This window comes from Octopus sinensis, linkage group LG29, assembly GCF_006345805.1.
Source record: "Octopus sinensis linkage group LG29, ASM634580v1, whole genome shotgun sequence".
Taxonomy (NCBI): domain Eukaryota; kingdom Metazoa; phylum Mollusca; class Cephalopoda; order Octopoda; family Octopodidae; genus Octopus; species Octopus sinensis.
The window spans coordinates 1,411,736-1,429,525 of NC_043025.1; the positions used below are offsets into that span (position 1 = coordinate 1,411,736).

Here is a 17,790-nt window from a genome sequence, read left to right on the forward strand (position 1 = left end):
TACCTTCAGATGATATCTGAAGTAAGTGAGCAAGCCGGGGCCTGAGACAAAGGATCCTATTGCGACTCCTTCCATTCTTGTACGCCACATGCATTCTTTTACTACTGCAACCGTGCAATGAAAACATGCCTCACCTTCCTTCTAGAGTCCAGTTGGCGGTATCATCTTAATCATAGACTCAGCCGAGAGCTGTACTCGTCCCAGATGCTATAACACGTGTTCTGCGTAACTTATCAAGTCTGACAACTGCCGACAGTTAGTGTTGAAATAGATTTAAAATGGATGTAGAAACAGACTGACATTTAGTTTTACAGTAGACATACAAATAACTTTTCATTTTAAAATAAAATAACATGTAGATTATCAATTCATTTATAAAACTTACAAATATTACAGTAAAATAATAAATACCTGATAATTTGGTGAATCTTATTAAGTTTTTTTTAAAGTTTTTTTAAGTTTCAGCTCAGAGCTGCGGCCATGAGCTTCTTGATAATCAACATTTTTGGTCTTTCCTTGTGGGGCATAAATAAACAAATAATTAGGATTTCCAACTCTTGAGGATCCCACATAAAGTTGTCCATGTTCAGACCTACCACATCTAAGGACTCCCCCTGGGTCTTGTTAATGGTCATTGCAAAGCTCAGTTTCAACGGGAATTGCAGGTGCTTGTACTGGAAAGGTATATCCGAGAGAATCAGTGGAATTCTAGGAATGAATACAGGCTCACCGCTTGCTTTATCAGTCAAAATTGTTGTCTCCAAGACTGTTGGCATCATCTTCTGTATTATAAGTCGTGTGCCATTGCAAAGCTTTGGTGGATTGAGGTTTCGATGGAGCATAACTAGTGCCCCAATCTTGAGGTGAAAGTTGTGAGGCGGGAGGCCGGGTGGTATTAGACTATTCAAGAATTCAACTGGATAATTCACAGCTTCATCGATGTTGAATACAGCGTCAATGGAATTGAAGATGTGACACTCACCTGGCAACTGTTCCAGAAGTTTGATGTTCAAATCATCAACTGCCACATTCTTTGGAACTAAAATGGCACGGGTTTTCAGCCAGTTGTGGTCTGTAAAGTGATTCCTTTGATGTGGAAACACCTTATTCATTAGTTCCTTTAAAGCAGATACCATATGTCCAAAAGGCAAGCTTGCCCAACCATCCTTCTCGCCAACCGAAGTACCATTACCAAGGTCCAACAGTTGCTTTGAAAAAGTCATGTCTGCATCATCACCATTCAGCTGGTTGTGAGTCTCAACGTTTGCACACTGCTCCATAGGGAGGGCAACTTTATGCTAGCATTTACATCATCAGCTCTTGTTCCCTATGGAACCACGGGCAAAGTTTGTCTAAATTCTCTTGCAAGCAAGATTGCGGCACCTCCCATGAGCCTGGTATTGTGTCTCAGGTCTTGAAGGGAAACCTTATGGATCATTGTTGCTTCATCCCAGATGATGAACCTGCATTTAGCCAGAAGTTTGCCTTTTATAGAACCACGACTGATGTTTCAGTTTGCCTTCTCTTTCTTGAACAGGTCTAAAATGAGTTTGAGACAGGAATGAGAATGCAAGTTCTATCTGTAGTCTCGGGTGGTGGGGACCGAAAATGTAACAAATATTTGGCCACGCATGGACATGGACCGAAAAGTTCAGTTCTGGAATTCAGACATGAAGCCGGGTCTAAGCTGCTATTCCAGATGAGCCGTCTTTCTATATTACATAGACCGTGTGTATGGGCGTTTATGGTGCGAGCGTGTGTGTGTGCGGGTTTGTATGTATGTATATACATATACATTTGACGAAAGATGTGATTGAAAATGTATACGTTTTCAAGTGAGGGTGAAGGAATGTATACTTTAGGCGCACGCTCATAGGTGTGCGGGCGCACATGTGTAGGTATGAACAGGCATGCTTACGCGAATACTATGAACTTTTTTACCCCCTTACTTAGAAGTCATTTGAATAGCTCTTTTGTCTTAATAACAGTCAATCCCACAGTAATTTCCCTTTGTTTAACGGTCATTTTTCATAGCATTTTTCCGATGGCCAGATAACTGAAGAGATGGCGGTGTGGATTTCCACCTTGGTATCCGAAACTCGGAGTTTTATCATGGCTACCGAATAATTGTTTCATATTACATTTACAGATATATATATATCTGGCTGCTATTTCTAGTGGGTCGAACGGCCTATTGTAGCCGTTCCTCAATTGTTGTTGAATTTATTAATAGTCTCTGACTATTTCCTCTTTCTCACTAGACCGCTGGTGGCAAAATAATTTCTATTGAATTTTTTGCTACCCTAAATTGATTAATTGATAATTTTCTGATTAATTCCGAAATTGAATCGGCAGTTTATATTTGGCGCGAGTACGATGATTTTGAAAATTTTAGGTCAGATATTACCGAGGCATGAAGGTAGCTGCCTCGTGTAATTTCTGTCCCTTCTGGCTCCTTTACTGATGAGCGCGTTGGCCTTTTGGAAGATTGACTTGATTAAGTTTAATTTAATTTAATCAGGCTGGTTTACCATTAAAAAACGCCGAAACAATGCATTGTCTAAAGAAAAACAAGGTAAATGCTCTGATTTCGGAATTACTACTATTTGCGGTTGGAGCCCTGGCTGCTATTTCTAGTGGGTCGAACGGCCTATTGTAGCCGCTCCTCAATTGTTGTTGTATATATATATATATATAAGTATAATAGCCATCTCAAAATGGCTAACCACAAAGGGGGGTGTTACTGTAGCTTTTTAGTCCCAGAAGATCAACATCTCCAGCTGGTTTTAGACACAATTTCTGTGCCCTTCAGGTATTTGCAAAGGGAGGCCATCCCTTTATTGTAAGCCTAAGTGATACGCACCGGACCGCGGTTTCGAGATTATTGTCTCTTATCAACGGGCGGTAATCACCAGATCACGATTAATTCTTTATTACGATTATAAAATCAGTACATAGAAGAACAATACAGGACATACATACAAAAAACAGTTAAGTGGTTCGTTTAAAAATTTCCAAAATATATGGATTATTCATTATACAAAAAACTGTATTTAATTGTCGTTTGCATTGACTAATATAACATTGCATTAGATTGAAATCTTACCGATATATTTTAAAGCCCGGCAACCTATAAGGCCCCGCAGGCTTCCTTTCCTCTTCTCCATCCATAGTTAAACTGGGTTTCTGACACCCACCTTTTTCTCCACTTCCTTCCATCTTTTTTCCTACACACCTCGTGGTAAGGTCTTCTTTTCTAGCCCCATTTTGCTCTTCAGATGATATCTGAAGTAAGTGAGCAAGCCGGGGCCTGAGACAAAGGATCCTATTGCGACTCCTTCCATTCTTGTACGCCACATGCATTCTTTTACTACTGCAACCGTGCAGTGAAAACATGCCTCGCCTTCCTTCTAGAGTCCAGTTGGCGGTATCATCTTAATCATAGACTCAGCCGACAGCTGTACTCGTCCCAGATGCGATAACACGTGTTCTGCGTAACTTATCAAGTCTGACAACTGCCGACAATGTACAAAAGCGTGCTGGACGGTTTCATCGTCCAACCCGCATCTTGGACATGTCGGTGGCACTGAAATTCCGTGCCGCGATAACTTCTCGCGAACAGGTAAAGCATTCCTATAACATTGCCAGGCCAGGGATCTTTGGAAATTATCCAAATACCCAGTCCTGAAAGTCTTTTTAAACAGGTTGGTAAGCTGGTCTTCGTCAAACCCCAGAGCCCCTCTAGGACGTCGTCGTTCTTTGCCTCTACCAGCCTGCTATAAAATACCGAGGTGGTATTTCCGCAGCCGGCCTTGCCCGCCTTGTGGATCACCGTGAGTGCCTGTCGGCACTCCTTTTGCCATAAAGTCAGATTCCGTCTTTTGATGCAACCGGGTTTAAAATTCACTAAGGAAGCCGGTCTCGGGAAAAATTCCCCTGCCAGCGGACTCCACACCTTATCACCCTCCAGGTGGTGCCAGAGATGCTTCAGCCTCAACGCATGTCTGCGCATCATCAACCAAGGCATTCCTAACCCACCCTTTAACGGTTCCTGGCAGCAAACGGAGCGCCTCACAAGTGGCTTTCCTCCCTTCCACAAAAAGCGGAAAAGGATTCGCTCCAACTTGCTAAGCCATGAATCGGGGCAAGGGACAACGGTCAGGCGGTAAGTGATTACAGATGCAATGAACACCTGTACCACCTCCGCCCTTCCTTTCAAGGACAGAAACCTTCCGGACCAGGTCCGTACTATGGCCTCCACCTTGCCCGTCACCTCACTCCAATTCCTCTCCGTTTGGGAGTCTGGCTCAAACAAAACTCCTAGCAACTTAAAAGGACCATCTGTCCAGTGTCCCACGGCACTGGACGATATCGACTTGCTCCTCCAGGTGCCGAGGCGTAAGCCAATCGACTTGTCCTTGTTAACTTTTGCTCCTGCCACCGCCTCGTATCCTCTGATAGCATCTTCTACACAAGGTAGCTGAGCCTCATTGGACACGATGAGGGTGACGTCATCCGCATAAGCAGAAACCGTCCTCCCGCCTCCGATCTCATCCGGGTTACTTCCCAGCCTCTCCAAATTTCGCAGCCATGGCTCGAGAGCCAACACGTACAAAAGTGGTGACAAGGGGCACCCTCGACGAACTGAACATTCGATCGAAAACGGTTCCGTTAGGTAACCGTTTATCTGGACGGTGGACTTGATGCCGCTATACATAGCGGAGATCCACCCGCGAAATTCAGGGCCCAGTCCAGCCGCTTCGGGACTGTCGCCAGGTACTTATGGTCTACCCTATCGAATGCTTTACTTTGGTCTAAATGGACCATTACCCCGCCCTTGCCGGTTAATTTACCCACCCTATCTCAGGTGTAGCGTATAAGGTGAAGATTGTCCTGGATCGACCTGCCTGGAATTGCACATGTCTGTGCTTTCCCTACAAGTTTCTCCACGACAGTCGTCAACCTTTTTGCCAACACCTTGGCCAAAATCTTTAACGCTACATTAAGTAGAGTTATGGGCCTGTAATTACTAATGTTATCCCCCTTGCTCGGGTCTTTCTGGATTAGCGTCACCACTCCCCGGCTTACAGAACTGGGAATTCTCCCGTTCTGCTGTCAGTTCGCGTAGACGCCTGCCAGTATTCCCCCGAACAAGTCCGGCATACTTTGGTAAAACTCGTAGGGCAGACCATCCAACCCCGGTAACTTCTCCCCGGCGCATCCGGCCAGTACCCCCTCTATCTCCGCGGTAGTGATCGCTCATTCACAGCACTCCACCTCACGCCCCGAGAGCCGCGGTCCGCCGGCTAGGAAGTCCTTTAAGACCCTCCCCCGCTCCAGCGACCCACACCTCCCGAACGCGCGGGCGAAATGCTGGTGAAGAAACTTTTGCATCTCCTCCTGTCCATAGATCTTGTGTCCCTGTTCGTCAGTTAAAGACTTAATTGAAGCTTTGTTACCTCTCTGACTCTCCACTCGACGGGCCCATCCGGCAACGTTAATACCTTCTCGTTTCCCTGCGCGTAGCTTAGCTCTAACGTGTTTGGAGTTAAGGTGACGGTACAATACCGTCCTTGCCGCCATCACTCCGGATGCAGAGCCAGATTCCATTGCCTCGTTTAGATTCTTAACTAAATCGTCCTCTATCCTAGACCTATCTAACCATAGCTGATTGCTAAATCTAATGGACTCTGAACGAATGGCTCTTTTGAGGGAGTGCCACCATCTATTGTTAATGATGGTGCCACATAATGCCCTCTGTACTAACACCTTAATCCGGGTACGGAAGTCTTCACAATTCAAAATAGACTTGTTCAGCTTCCAGTACCCGGGTCCCTGTCTATGGCACTTATCTAATTGCACCCTACAAGTCACAAATTTGTGATCCGTGTAGGGCACAATGTGAAACTGTGGACAAGTAAACGTATCCTTATCTCTTTTCCTAACGAATATACGATCTGCGTAAGCCGTCGTTGTTACTCCACGTCCACTGTGGAACGCTCGGCTCATCCAGTCGATAACGGTCTACTAGATTAAAGCTCTCTAGTAGACCCTTGAGGCTAGGGTTCCCCTTTCTATTGGTTGAGCTAACACTGTCGACCCGCGCTTCGAGGACAGTGTTAAAGTCCCCTACTAAGACTACCGTTTTCGACGTCACTAAAGAGTGCTCCAGATTCCGAAAAAAACCCGACTGCCTACACGCATTCGGAGCGTAGACAGCTACCAACCTGAAGGACTGTTTACTTACGTGGGTCACATCCAGAACGACCAGCCTGCCTTCTGGGTCCAGAAAGACAGTACTTACCTGCAAGTCCAAGCTCTTCCTGGTAAGGACTGCCACGCCCCTTCCTCCTCCTCGGCTAGGAGAGATAAATTCTCGAAACCATTTAGAAGAGGCGAGAACGCTTGGGCCCCGTTCATCTTGGACTCGGTTACAATAGCTACGTCCACTCCGTGTGTCGTGAGGTCGTTCAGGAGACAAATTTGTTTCCATTTCGACCCCATTCCACGCACATTCACACAACCCAGCTTTGCCATTGTCGGAGAGAGAAAAAATTAAATAAACTTACGGTTGGGACAGGGAGCATGACAGTTTAAATCTGCATGCTTCCCCTTCTTCCTCCCTTGTGGTCGTAGCTGCAGGGCTCTTAACCGGCGTTGCCATCGGGCTCTGGGTAGGTGTGGTTGCCGGGGTTATATAGTAAGTTTGCCCTCCAGTATTTCGTTAGTTACGTCTCTGATAAGGTTATTTTTTAAATGTTCTTAGAGTGTTTTTTCCTTCCACTCGTCTTCTTTTATTTTTGCAAAACGAGTGGTCGACTTAGTGTCTGCAGACTTACTGAATAATTTCAGTTTTGAAAATTTAAAATACTTGAACACTCTATCGTTTCTCTCGTCGAATGCTACAATCTTTTCATTTTTTTTAATCAATTTTTTCCAATCTTGTTTTATGGGGAGGGGCTTGGCGAACTGTGTTCCAATGAATACAGTGCCGTGGGGGTAGGGCTGGGGAATTTGTTTTGTATGTATCTCTGCGATGTTTGCTGATTTTATCTTTGTTTGGGGAGGGGAGTCCAGGGTATTTTCTTTTTTTCTTTTGTGTGTCTCCTGTGTAAATTCCATTTGTTCATTTTCATCTTCCGTTTCGATTCCCTTCCTTGTCGCAGTCTTGGGGTCTTTTTCCGCCTTTTCTTTTTCTGTGTTTGAAGCACTTTGAGGAGGGGCTTCGCTGTTTTTCTTTTTTTTTATGCAGTTCGAGCGGACGTGACCCTTTTCACCACATTTGAAACACCTAGGTCTGCGCCCCTCCACTGACACTCTCATTGAAATTCCCTCCTCAATAAATACCCTATCGGGTAAGTTTTCTAGCACCTTATTTTCTGCTTGAACGAGGAGTTCGAGCGCTTGTCCCTTCCAGTTTACCTCCTCTTTCCTTTTCATCTGCAGAATTGAGACTTTCTGCTCTACGTCGTGCAGAACCGCCGCTGCTACCCACATTATATCATATCCTCTTGGTATATCTTCTACATATAGTTTCGCAGTTCTTTTGCCCATATAGGTAGGTAGTAACATAATGTCCTCATTTTTTAAGGTCATTGATGAAATTTCTCTTGCCACATCAGCCGAGTCGAAATGTGCTTCAACGGTAGCGCTGCGGGCACCTCGACCGACGTAGCGAATTTTGCTCCACACCGGGGACAAGCACTTCTCTACTATTTCGTTCTTCACGTCCATTATTTTTTTCTCTTTGTTACTGTAAACCTTGTACACGACTGTCTTGGCCTTTATTTCCTGTAATATCGCTTGCGGCGGTACCAGTTTTATTTTGTTGCCTTCCTTTTTGACCAAGTTCCGGTATTCGAACAACTGTTCTATTTTGAATTCCACTTCCGTTACGGTTCCGCCCACTGCGACCAAAAAAGATTGTTTTCTAACCTCGATATCCTTCTGTTCCCCTTTTCCCATCACGGGAAAGTCGCTCCTCGACGCCAAGTCGAACTCCATTTCTCAAATTATGAGAACCAATTTTTCAATAAAAAAAAAAATTATCCCGAAGGTAATAACAATGTTTATACACAGAATTTTCAGCCCCGTGGGGCGAAAATTACTGTCACACAACGGACAACTGTTCAATTCACGAGCAAACACAAACAACCTCGAACAAAAAACGAACTCACTCAACAAAATAGGCAGCAAACTTCTCAATACGCAGATGAAAGAGGGGTCCCTAGACGAGTGACAAACCACCAGATCACGATGAAAGACAAGGCCTGTTTGCAAATATATAAGAGTTTTTCTAGTGACGTCTGCCACTGATTTCGAAAAACTGACTGTAAGCATTATTAAATCTCAGAACGAGATGTAAACAGTAATCGCTCGACAATGTAAAGTATAAAAGCCATCTCAATTTGGCTAACCACAAAGGTGGGTGTTACAGTAGCTTTTTAGCCCCAGCTAAAATTGCTGTTTCTTTTCAGATATCATCAGAAAAAGGTAATTAAAGTTCATTAAAATGACAGATCTATCGGACTTTCAAAGAGGTCGAATTGTTGGTGCTCGTATGGCAGGCACTAGCATAACAAAAACAACCGAAATCTCTGGTGTATCTAGAAGAACTGTCTCAAAAATAATTATACCTTTTGGGAAAGATGGAAAAAACCTCCTTGTCGAAACAAACCTCCGACAGAAAACCAAAACTTTCAGAAAGAGGCCAACGGAATCTTACGAGAATAGTTAGAAGGGATCACAAACGTTCAGCTTCCAAAATTATTGTAGAGCTTAATGACCACATTGAGAATCCACGTTCCCGAGAAACTGTTCACCAGGAGTTGCACAAAGCCGAATTTCATGGGAGGGCTGCAATCAGAAAACCCCTACTTTCAAAAACAAACGTTACAAAGGATGTAGAGTGAAGTAAAAACCTACAGAATTGGTCCTTGGAGCAGTGGAAGAATGTTATTTTCTCGAACGAGTCATGCTTTACCTTTTATCCGACTACCGGCCAAAAGAAGTATTTGACCCAAACTGCCTTCTTCTAACTGTAAAACATGGAGGAGGATCTGTGATGATCTGGGGGTGAGGGGGCTATATCTTGGAAATCTGCTGGCCCAATGGTTTCTCTTCATGTCAGAATTAATAGTCAAGACTATTTAAGCATTTTATCTGCTCAAATTCATCCTATGGTTGCGGAACTGTTTCTGGAGGGAAACGCAATCTTTCAGGATGATAATGCAACAATTCACACAGCTAAAGTTGTTACTGAATGGCACGAGGAACATTCTAGTGAAGTTAAACATCTTATCTGGCCACCACAGTCCCCAGATCTCAATATTATTGAACATTTATGGTGCATTTTAGAAAAAGAAGTAAGGTGTTGATATCCTTCACCATCATCACTACAAGAACTGGAGCCTGTTTTAGCTGAAGAATGGACAAAAATTCCTTTGGAAACAATTCAAACTTTATATGAGTCCACACCTTGTAGAATTCAAGCTGTACTTACTGCCAAAGGCGGTCCTACACCATATCAAAATAAATTTGTTTGAAATTTTAAGGTGTTTCCATTATTTTGTCCAACCCCTGTATATATGTGAATATATATGCATATAAATATATATATATATATATATATATATATATATGGCAAAAAGATGGTGGGGATGCAAAAATGACATACATCATCCGGTAGACATTCTATTATGTGTATTTATTCAAAAACATAAGAAAGTATTATAAGAATACATACACACGCAAAGACTATGCATTACAGACACATGTACTAGTAATACAAAAAAGAGTAAAAGGTCAGTTCCTTAAAACCGTTTATGCCGAGAGGCAATGAGATCCTCCATGCTATCACCATGCCATCAGTGTTCTGTAGGGATGGTGGATAAAGTTTGGATGATGAAGTGTGCCTCTAGGCTTCTTCAGAGGGTCTAAATGGTTAAGAGGGCTAATACATATAAGAAACACTTAACTATCCCTTAGTTGGTTAGCTTCCCAACCTCTAACTCTCACAGGAATATACATACATACATACATACATACATACATACATACATACATGCATGCATACATACATACATACATACATACATACATACATATATACATACATACATACATGCATGCATGCATGCATGCATACATACATACATACACACACACACATACATACATACATACATACATACACACATGCATACACACACACACATACATACATGCATGCATGCATACATAAATGCATGCATGCATACATAAATGCATGCATACATAAATGCAAACATACATACATGCATACATGCATGCATACATATATACATACATACATGCATACATAAATGCATGCATACAAACATACATACATGCATACATACATGCATACATAAATACATGCATACATACATAAATACATGCATACAAACATACATACATGAATACATACAAACATACATACATGAATACATACATACATACATGCATACAAACATACATACATACATACATACATGCATGCATGATGGCCGTCCACTCGTGACCGAGGAAGACCATCAGGAACATTGTGCGCTTTAGGACTAACTTATATTTTGCATTTGCGGCTCCGTTGGTGGCTAATGAGCCCTGCTCTTGACAAGCATACACGACTGCAAACATTGCAGACCAAGCTTTCCCCATTCACTATATGAGCCATGCGCTTTCGCGCAGCTCGCTTAAGTTCTTCATGCTGGATACGTGCTCTCTCAAAAGTGTCGATCCCTTCCTTAACCTGCTTCCTCCATCTGTGGCGATGACAGGCATTGTTCTCCCAGTCAGTGTCCTGCTTGTAATAAGGCCTTTAATGAGGACTTGACACAGTCCTTAAATCGCAGCCTTGGTTTCTGCCGGAGTCTCCTTCCATTCACAAGTTCCCCATATAGCATCTGCTTAGGAATCCTGCTATCCTTCATTCTAATAAGTTGTCCACTCTAATGTAACCAGTGCTTGTGCACCACCGCCTCAATACTCAAGATATCAGCTGTCCTCAGGATCTGTGTGTCTGGAATTTTTGAGGTCCAGCCAACATTGAGAATGTGTCTGAGACATCTCTGATGAAAACGTTCAAGGACCTTTACCTGACGTTTGTATAGAGTCCATGTCTCACATGAGTAGAGAAACGATCTCAGTACACATGCACGGTACATGGCAACTTTTGTTCTCCTTGCGATGCCTTGTTGGGACCAGACACGAGACTGATGGGACTGGGACTGGAAGGAATTAGTTGCTCTCTGCAACCTGAAAGATATTTCCTCATCCAAGGAGCAGGAACGGCTGAGTGTGCTGCCCAGGTAGACAAACTTGTCTTCTACCTTCAGAATTGTTCCTTCAACCAAGATAGCTGGTTCTTTATATGGATTTCCTGGTGCAGGCTGGAACATTACAACAGTCTTGTCCAGGCTAATGCTGAGTCCAAATGCCCTGCAAGAAGCAGAAATGCAACATACATACATACATGGGCTACATATGCTTCACAGAGAGTGAAAGCTTGGATGTGGTAAATATCCAAGTGGGGTGAATACCGTAGGCTACTCGTCAGACCAAATCTTCCATGAGTTAACATGTACCTCCTTGCAGCAAATTAAATTACCTTTCAGTCAAAATACTCTTGTCCTGATGACTAGCCTCAGCTATACACCTTGCTTGGATATCTACCATTTCCGAGGTTCTGCTCGCTATGAAACATTTGTAGCCCCAATCGTATCTACTCCATTCCTTAACTCTTCTATTCTTATTCGCTCACTCAGGAGCCCTGGTCATCTACCATGAAATATAAAGATATTTTTTTCAACTTATCATACTTCAATACAGAAAAAAACTACAACCGTCCGCCTCAATAAACCACTTTTGTTCCTGAGAGGTTTTTGTTTTTCTCATTTACTACAGATTGCTTGAAACCAACTTTCTTTCTACACCTCAATCCTTGGATCTTATATTTATATATGTGCCTGTTACTCTGTGTGTGTGGAACTCAACCAACTCTCTGGTTCCAATATGAATGAAGGTCACTACAGATGTGTGACTTTATCTCAGACAGTTTGATGAACATCTCAGTGCTGATGCAATGTTTTCTTTGGTGAGAACATGCTACGCTGACAGTCAAATCTTCGTCTCAGTTCACTTCTGGAATTGTCTATCAGACTAACAGTTTGAACAATTTATCACCTACAATGTGTTGATGTGCTGCTTCAGCTGTGACACTGATTCTTACTGTCTTTGCGTCACCTTCATCATCCAAAAATGCTTCTTTATTAATTCTGGAATCATTATCGACATGCTTGGCTCTGTCTGTGTGGTGTTGCTTGTCTTATGTCTGAAGAAATTGCTGTGTTTCAGCTGGTCTCTCTCTCTCTCTCTCTCTCTCTGATATAACATACATGCTTTGTTGTCATGTTCCATTTATATACACAATACTCCCCGATCCCTATTTCCCTTGCTGTGGCCAGTTGGCTTTATCGAGCCCCATGTATAGATAAGTTCTTGTTGGTTTGTTGTGATATTTCTTCCTTTATATTTCCTATTTTTGACTTGATTCTGTGATTTTTTAATATTTTGTTTAGTGAATGATTTATGATATTGTGTTTGACAAATGAATATTTATGCATTAAGTATCAATGAACTTGATGTTACTCAATAAGGTCAGTTCCGTTGAATATTCTGACCATATATTTAAAATATTATCTTAATGCAGAAAATAAAGTAGAAACAAACGAAAAATGGAAATAGACTAAACTTAAAACCATGAGGGAACTCAATACTGTGTTACCAGTTTAATCACTGGATATTCAAACTATGCGTAAATGTAGTTGAATTTTTGTGTAATATGGGGCATCTGTAATGTATATTTGTGTAATTTTGTATTCATCATTTTATATTTTATCATTTTCAGTTCTGGAAAAGGCTTGGATTGGAAAAAGAAGAGAAGCTATGTGGCACCGTTATTGCTTGCTATCTAGGTCGTTCGAAAGCAAACTTTCACCAAAAAAACAATTCTGGGAAGACCCCAGTAGATCTCATAGAGTCCGATTATCAAGAGAAAATAAAAGAGCTTTTCCCACCGTTGTAAGTATTCCATGGCAAAGACAATGTAAATCAGTGAATCTTCAATTTTGTACATAACCAAGTTTATATGTATTGTGTTGTGTTCATTCTAACAATAAATTATACTGTCACTAGTGTCTTGACTAAAAACTACACAATAACAGTAAGAACAATAAATGGAAAATACATTTGTTAGGGGGTCAAACAAAGAACACTATTTTGATTATAGTCACATGATTGGTTGTATTGATAGTTATAGCTTGCAGACCACCCCCACCCCCAACATATATCTCTTAAATCACTATTTCAAAGTTCTGTGACCACCAGAAAGAATGTAGTATTAAATAATGAAGTGAATGGACACATTATGAAATTGTTACTTAGAAGAGGAATTTGTCTACCAACAAGTTTTTCTGCTTCTTCTTTGTCCAAATCGGTCATCATTATGTGAGGTTTCATAAAAGAAAAATCTTCTACAAATACGCGCTAACAATATGTGTGTATGTAAGAAATATCACTTTCTTGTTTGTATAATAAAAAACACATTTGACGCTTCCCAAAACAAAATGTTGTTAACAAGATGTTATTGCATTCCAATTAAGCTTTTATAGCCTTGTTAAGCTATACGCAAACAAACTAGTGAAGATGAGAATACGTTTACCAAAAGGTTTATTACTTGACCTACACCTGGGCTTAAGTCGCCACTTATTTCTGTTTCGTTCAAATTTGTTTCACACTCACTGTTGATATTCTTTTGTTTTGAGGTGGTTCATAGTTGCTGAGGGGTGCTTTGGTATGTTGATGGACTTTGGCTTGTTGACAGGGGTCGCAGGACCTGGTCCACTCCCCAATTTTCTTGGCTATACTGCGCCAGATAAATTTGCTTGACAGCAGCCGCCGTGTGGCTTTAGTACCTGGGTGGGAAAATCCACGAATGATGTCGAAAACTCTCTTGCGCCAGGCTGATTGGAGAATTCGGTCATGTCTTCCCAGTGAATACGTCACACAGTAGGGTTGTGCCGTTAGAGCCAAAGTGTACATCCTGCTAAGAAAGTGATGTGATGGCAATGCGGTAGGCCCTGATCTCATCATCTGCCCGTTGGGTTGCAACCATAGCTTCGTAATCCAGGCCTTCTGTTATTGGTGCTAGGTAGGTGTGAGAGCGAGTAGGAGCATGAGAGAATGTGTCGGCAACTAGGTTGCCCTTGCCGGCTATGTGTTGGATGTCTGTTGTGTACTCAGAAATTGCTGATAACTGTCATTGCTGGCGTGCAGGCCAAGGTTCCAAGAGCTTGCTCATAGCGAAGGTGAGGGCTTTGTGACCTGTGAATACTGTAAATGTGCGAGCTTCAAGGAAATAGCGAAAGTGGCAGACACCTAGATGAACAGCCAGTAGTTCCTTGTCAAAAGCACTGTATTTCTGTTCATGGGGTCATAGATGTCGGCTGAAGAAGGCGAGCAGTCGCCACTGACTGTTGATGTGTTATTCCAAAACGTCCCCAATGGCTGTGTCGGATGCGTGAATGTGAGTTCAATCCAAGCGGACATATGAGGATGGGACAGCAAGTTTGCTTGAGTCAGGGCTTGTTTTGTGGATTTGAAGGCTGAAGTCATCTCACCCCACCTGCCGTTTTGAACCCTCTTTTGACAGTGCCTTGTATAGGGTTCTCATCACTTTTGCCGCAGAAGGGATAAAGTGATAGTAAAAGTTTACCACGCCCACGAATTGATGTAGAGCCTTGCTTGTGGTGGGGTGTGGAAAGGTTAGGATAGCTTTTAGTTTTCCTGGCATAAAAGACAGACAGACAGAAAAGGGAACAATTAAAGAGTGAGAAAACTCTAAGTGTGGACATATGATAGCCATATATAACTTTAAGTAGAGAACTCACAAGAAGTAGGTGAAGTGATGCTAAAACATTTTTGATGTTTTTTGTTGATTTTAGAAATGTGCTTTGTCCGTCACAGATCATTATTTTCATCAATACCAAGATCAAGTCCACCAGGAGACTTCTTAAGTTTTGTGTTATGCATGGAGTAGGTAAATTATGGAGTTTTCTTCTCAAAATCGACAGGCAATTCGAGTTGCCTGTCAGCAATCCATTACTGCAGGGAGTCAAAATCAGTTTGCAGGAAAGACCTATAGCATATACTCATATACTTTGAGTTGGCATCTATTTAGTTAATACAAGAAGCTTCAGAGGACCAGGAACAAACCCCTGCAAATCTTCAGATGTGATGCAGAATGTTTTCCTTGAACTGTGACTAATTTGATTTGACGGAGAATGAAGCATATCAACCAGATATAGTATTAGACCTTATGAATATTTCTAACAGTTTCACCAGAATTAATTTGTGTGGCATAGAATTACAAAAGTTTTGGTGCAATTTAGGAGATGTTTTCAAGAAAATCACAGCAGATGGAGTTAAAGATAAATCTGAATTGTGAGGGTTGAAGAAGGTGATGAGAGTTTCAGAGTGTTTCTTTCTGGCACAAGCCTTTATTAATTTGGTGAGACAATGAGTGAAACTGACTGGACAATAGTTGACAGGTGATGAGTGGTCACCCATTTTGGACAAAGAAATAATACTGGAAATTTTCCTTTGTTCTGGGGACACAGAGTTACTAAAATCAAATTCGAAAAAGTTGGTGTAGCAGGAAAAGGATGCTACCTTTGAGAAGCAGATAAATAACAGATAAATGCTTCAGTGGGAGGTTAATGTAACTAATCTGGATTTTGATCTAATCAAATGAGACAGATTTTGTTTTTGGGAGAAACATATTTGAAGTGGACAAGTTGTGAGACAATGGTTATAGATCAATGATTTCTTCAGATACACCACAATTGCATCCTGTGTGGCCAGATTCAGTGGCTGCTTTCTCAGTGTCCCCGGGTTGTGGATATAACTAGGGGCAGGTTTGTATACTGAGTATGATGGAATGAGTCTTCGTTGTGTGATTCTGTACGGATTCCTGCTTTAATATCTCTAATGTCAAATTTCTGAAGTTTCTGTCTGGATGCCAGCAATTGTTGGAAAAGACACACAGATCAGCCACAGAAAGGACCAGCTTCGTAGTCCTATATTTCCTACATTTCGTCCATCAGAGAACCATTGTCTACCTTTTATTGGACTGGAACACTGAAGGCAGATAGAAGCATGACATTTACTGCAATCAACTCATCAATTTTCAAAAGAGTTCTCTGATTTTGTACATATATATACACCTGATATGATTCTTAGGGCATTGTCCTGTTTTAGAGTTTTGACCTGTTTTGTTGCATATTGTTCATCCATACAAGAATCCATGGCAAATGTAGCCTGTCTGTCCATCCATATATTTCAAAATCAAACATCTAAAAATAGAGCACTTGTTAAACAAATAAGGTTTGTTCAAAGGAAATTAGCTCAAAACTAGAATTGAAGTATATTTCTGGAACATAATGTGTACACACAATATATTCCAGAAATATCCCTCAATTCTAGTTTAGAGCTAATTACAAACCAATTTCTGTGACATATCAAAGTCAAAAAATATATTCAACAGTATGTATATGAATGCAACACACACACACGTGTGAGTATAGCATTCTTATACTCACACACACATATCTGCATTTATGTAATTGGTTAAAGAATTTTTTATGTACTATTGCTGGTCCTTTTAGTGTCTCATTATATTTTGTACTCTAAACATGTACTCAATCCAATATTTGTTATAAACGAATGTTATTGGTGGGATGTGTTTCTGTTTTGTTCCACAGTTGTCTGCTGTGTGGTGTTAAAGAAGTTTCTGTGACGTTGTTACCATGTGGAGACAAAGTTATATGCAGAAAGTGCTATGAAGAGAATCAGCCTCGTGATTGTCCCAAGTGTGAAAAACCTATAAAAAATTTTACTGTACCTGGTAAGAATGCAATTTAATGATCTGTCTGTTTGTCTCATTGGCTTTACGATGGTGAATAATGTACTTTATATTGTTGTGCAGATCTAGGTCTGTCATAAGCTGACACATTTATGATAAAAGGTGTTCTAGATGTCTTCTCTTTGTGATACTATATCAATCACCCCATCCACTAAATTTTGTCTTTGTCCCAGTACAAGGTTTGCTCCACTGCAAGAGGTTGCTGTCTGCAAAAGGAGACTAGTGAGGGATACTGGAAGTTAAACAGTGACTAACAGAAATATCAATAATATTCCTGGCTTTTATCAGGAAATATCAATTTTTTAATATCAATTGCAAGTGATTAGAGGTGATTACTGATTTATGAGTATCTTGTGAATCTGATAGCTAAAAACAAAGTTAGTTACAAGAACATCAATTTTTGGTAAAATAGGAGATTCAATGAGGAAATCTCAACTGAGAGATTAAGGAACAACATAAGAGACTTTGATTGTTAGTTGTTTTGTGTTGCTGTTAATATTTATTTAGTGAAAGATAGCATCGATAGTTTCAACGAAAAATTGTCCTCCAGAAATTCTCCATAATTTGTCATCTTATGAAGAGCTCCAAAAATTACAGTAGTCTGATGTTTGATATGAAATGTTGTCCCTTGTGGTATGTACCCAGAATATCTCAGATTGCAATATGTATTGTAATAAATGAAAAGAAAATTACGAAATTCACTCCAACAATATTGATCATTCAATTATTTTTATTGAATGTTAAATTAGTATTGAACCGTTGAATGTGTGTCTATGTTTAAACAAAGTGTT

General features: G+C 41.1%; 1 protein-coding gene across 1 annotated transcript in view; it reads left to right on the forward strand.

The window, feature by feature from the left end:
• The window catches only part of LOC118768401 (putative ankyrin repeat protein RBE_0319), a 57,728-nt gene extending 40,544 nt beyond the window's left edge, over positions 1 to 17,184 (forward strand). The window contains exons 6-7 of the mRNA XM_036514784.1: positions 12,926 to 13,098; positions 16,839 to 17,184. Of these exons, the coding sequence (XP_036370677.1) occupies positions 12,926 to 13,098; positions 16,839 to 16,998 (333 nt within the window). The 3' untranslated portion in view covers positions 16,999 to 17,184. The remainder of the gene's footprint in view (positions 1 to 12,925; positions 13,099 to 16,838) is intronic.
• The last annotated feature ends 606 nt before the right edge of the window (positions 17,185 to 17,790 follow it).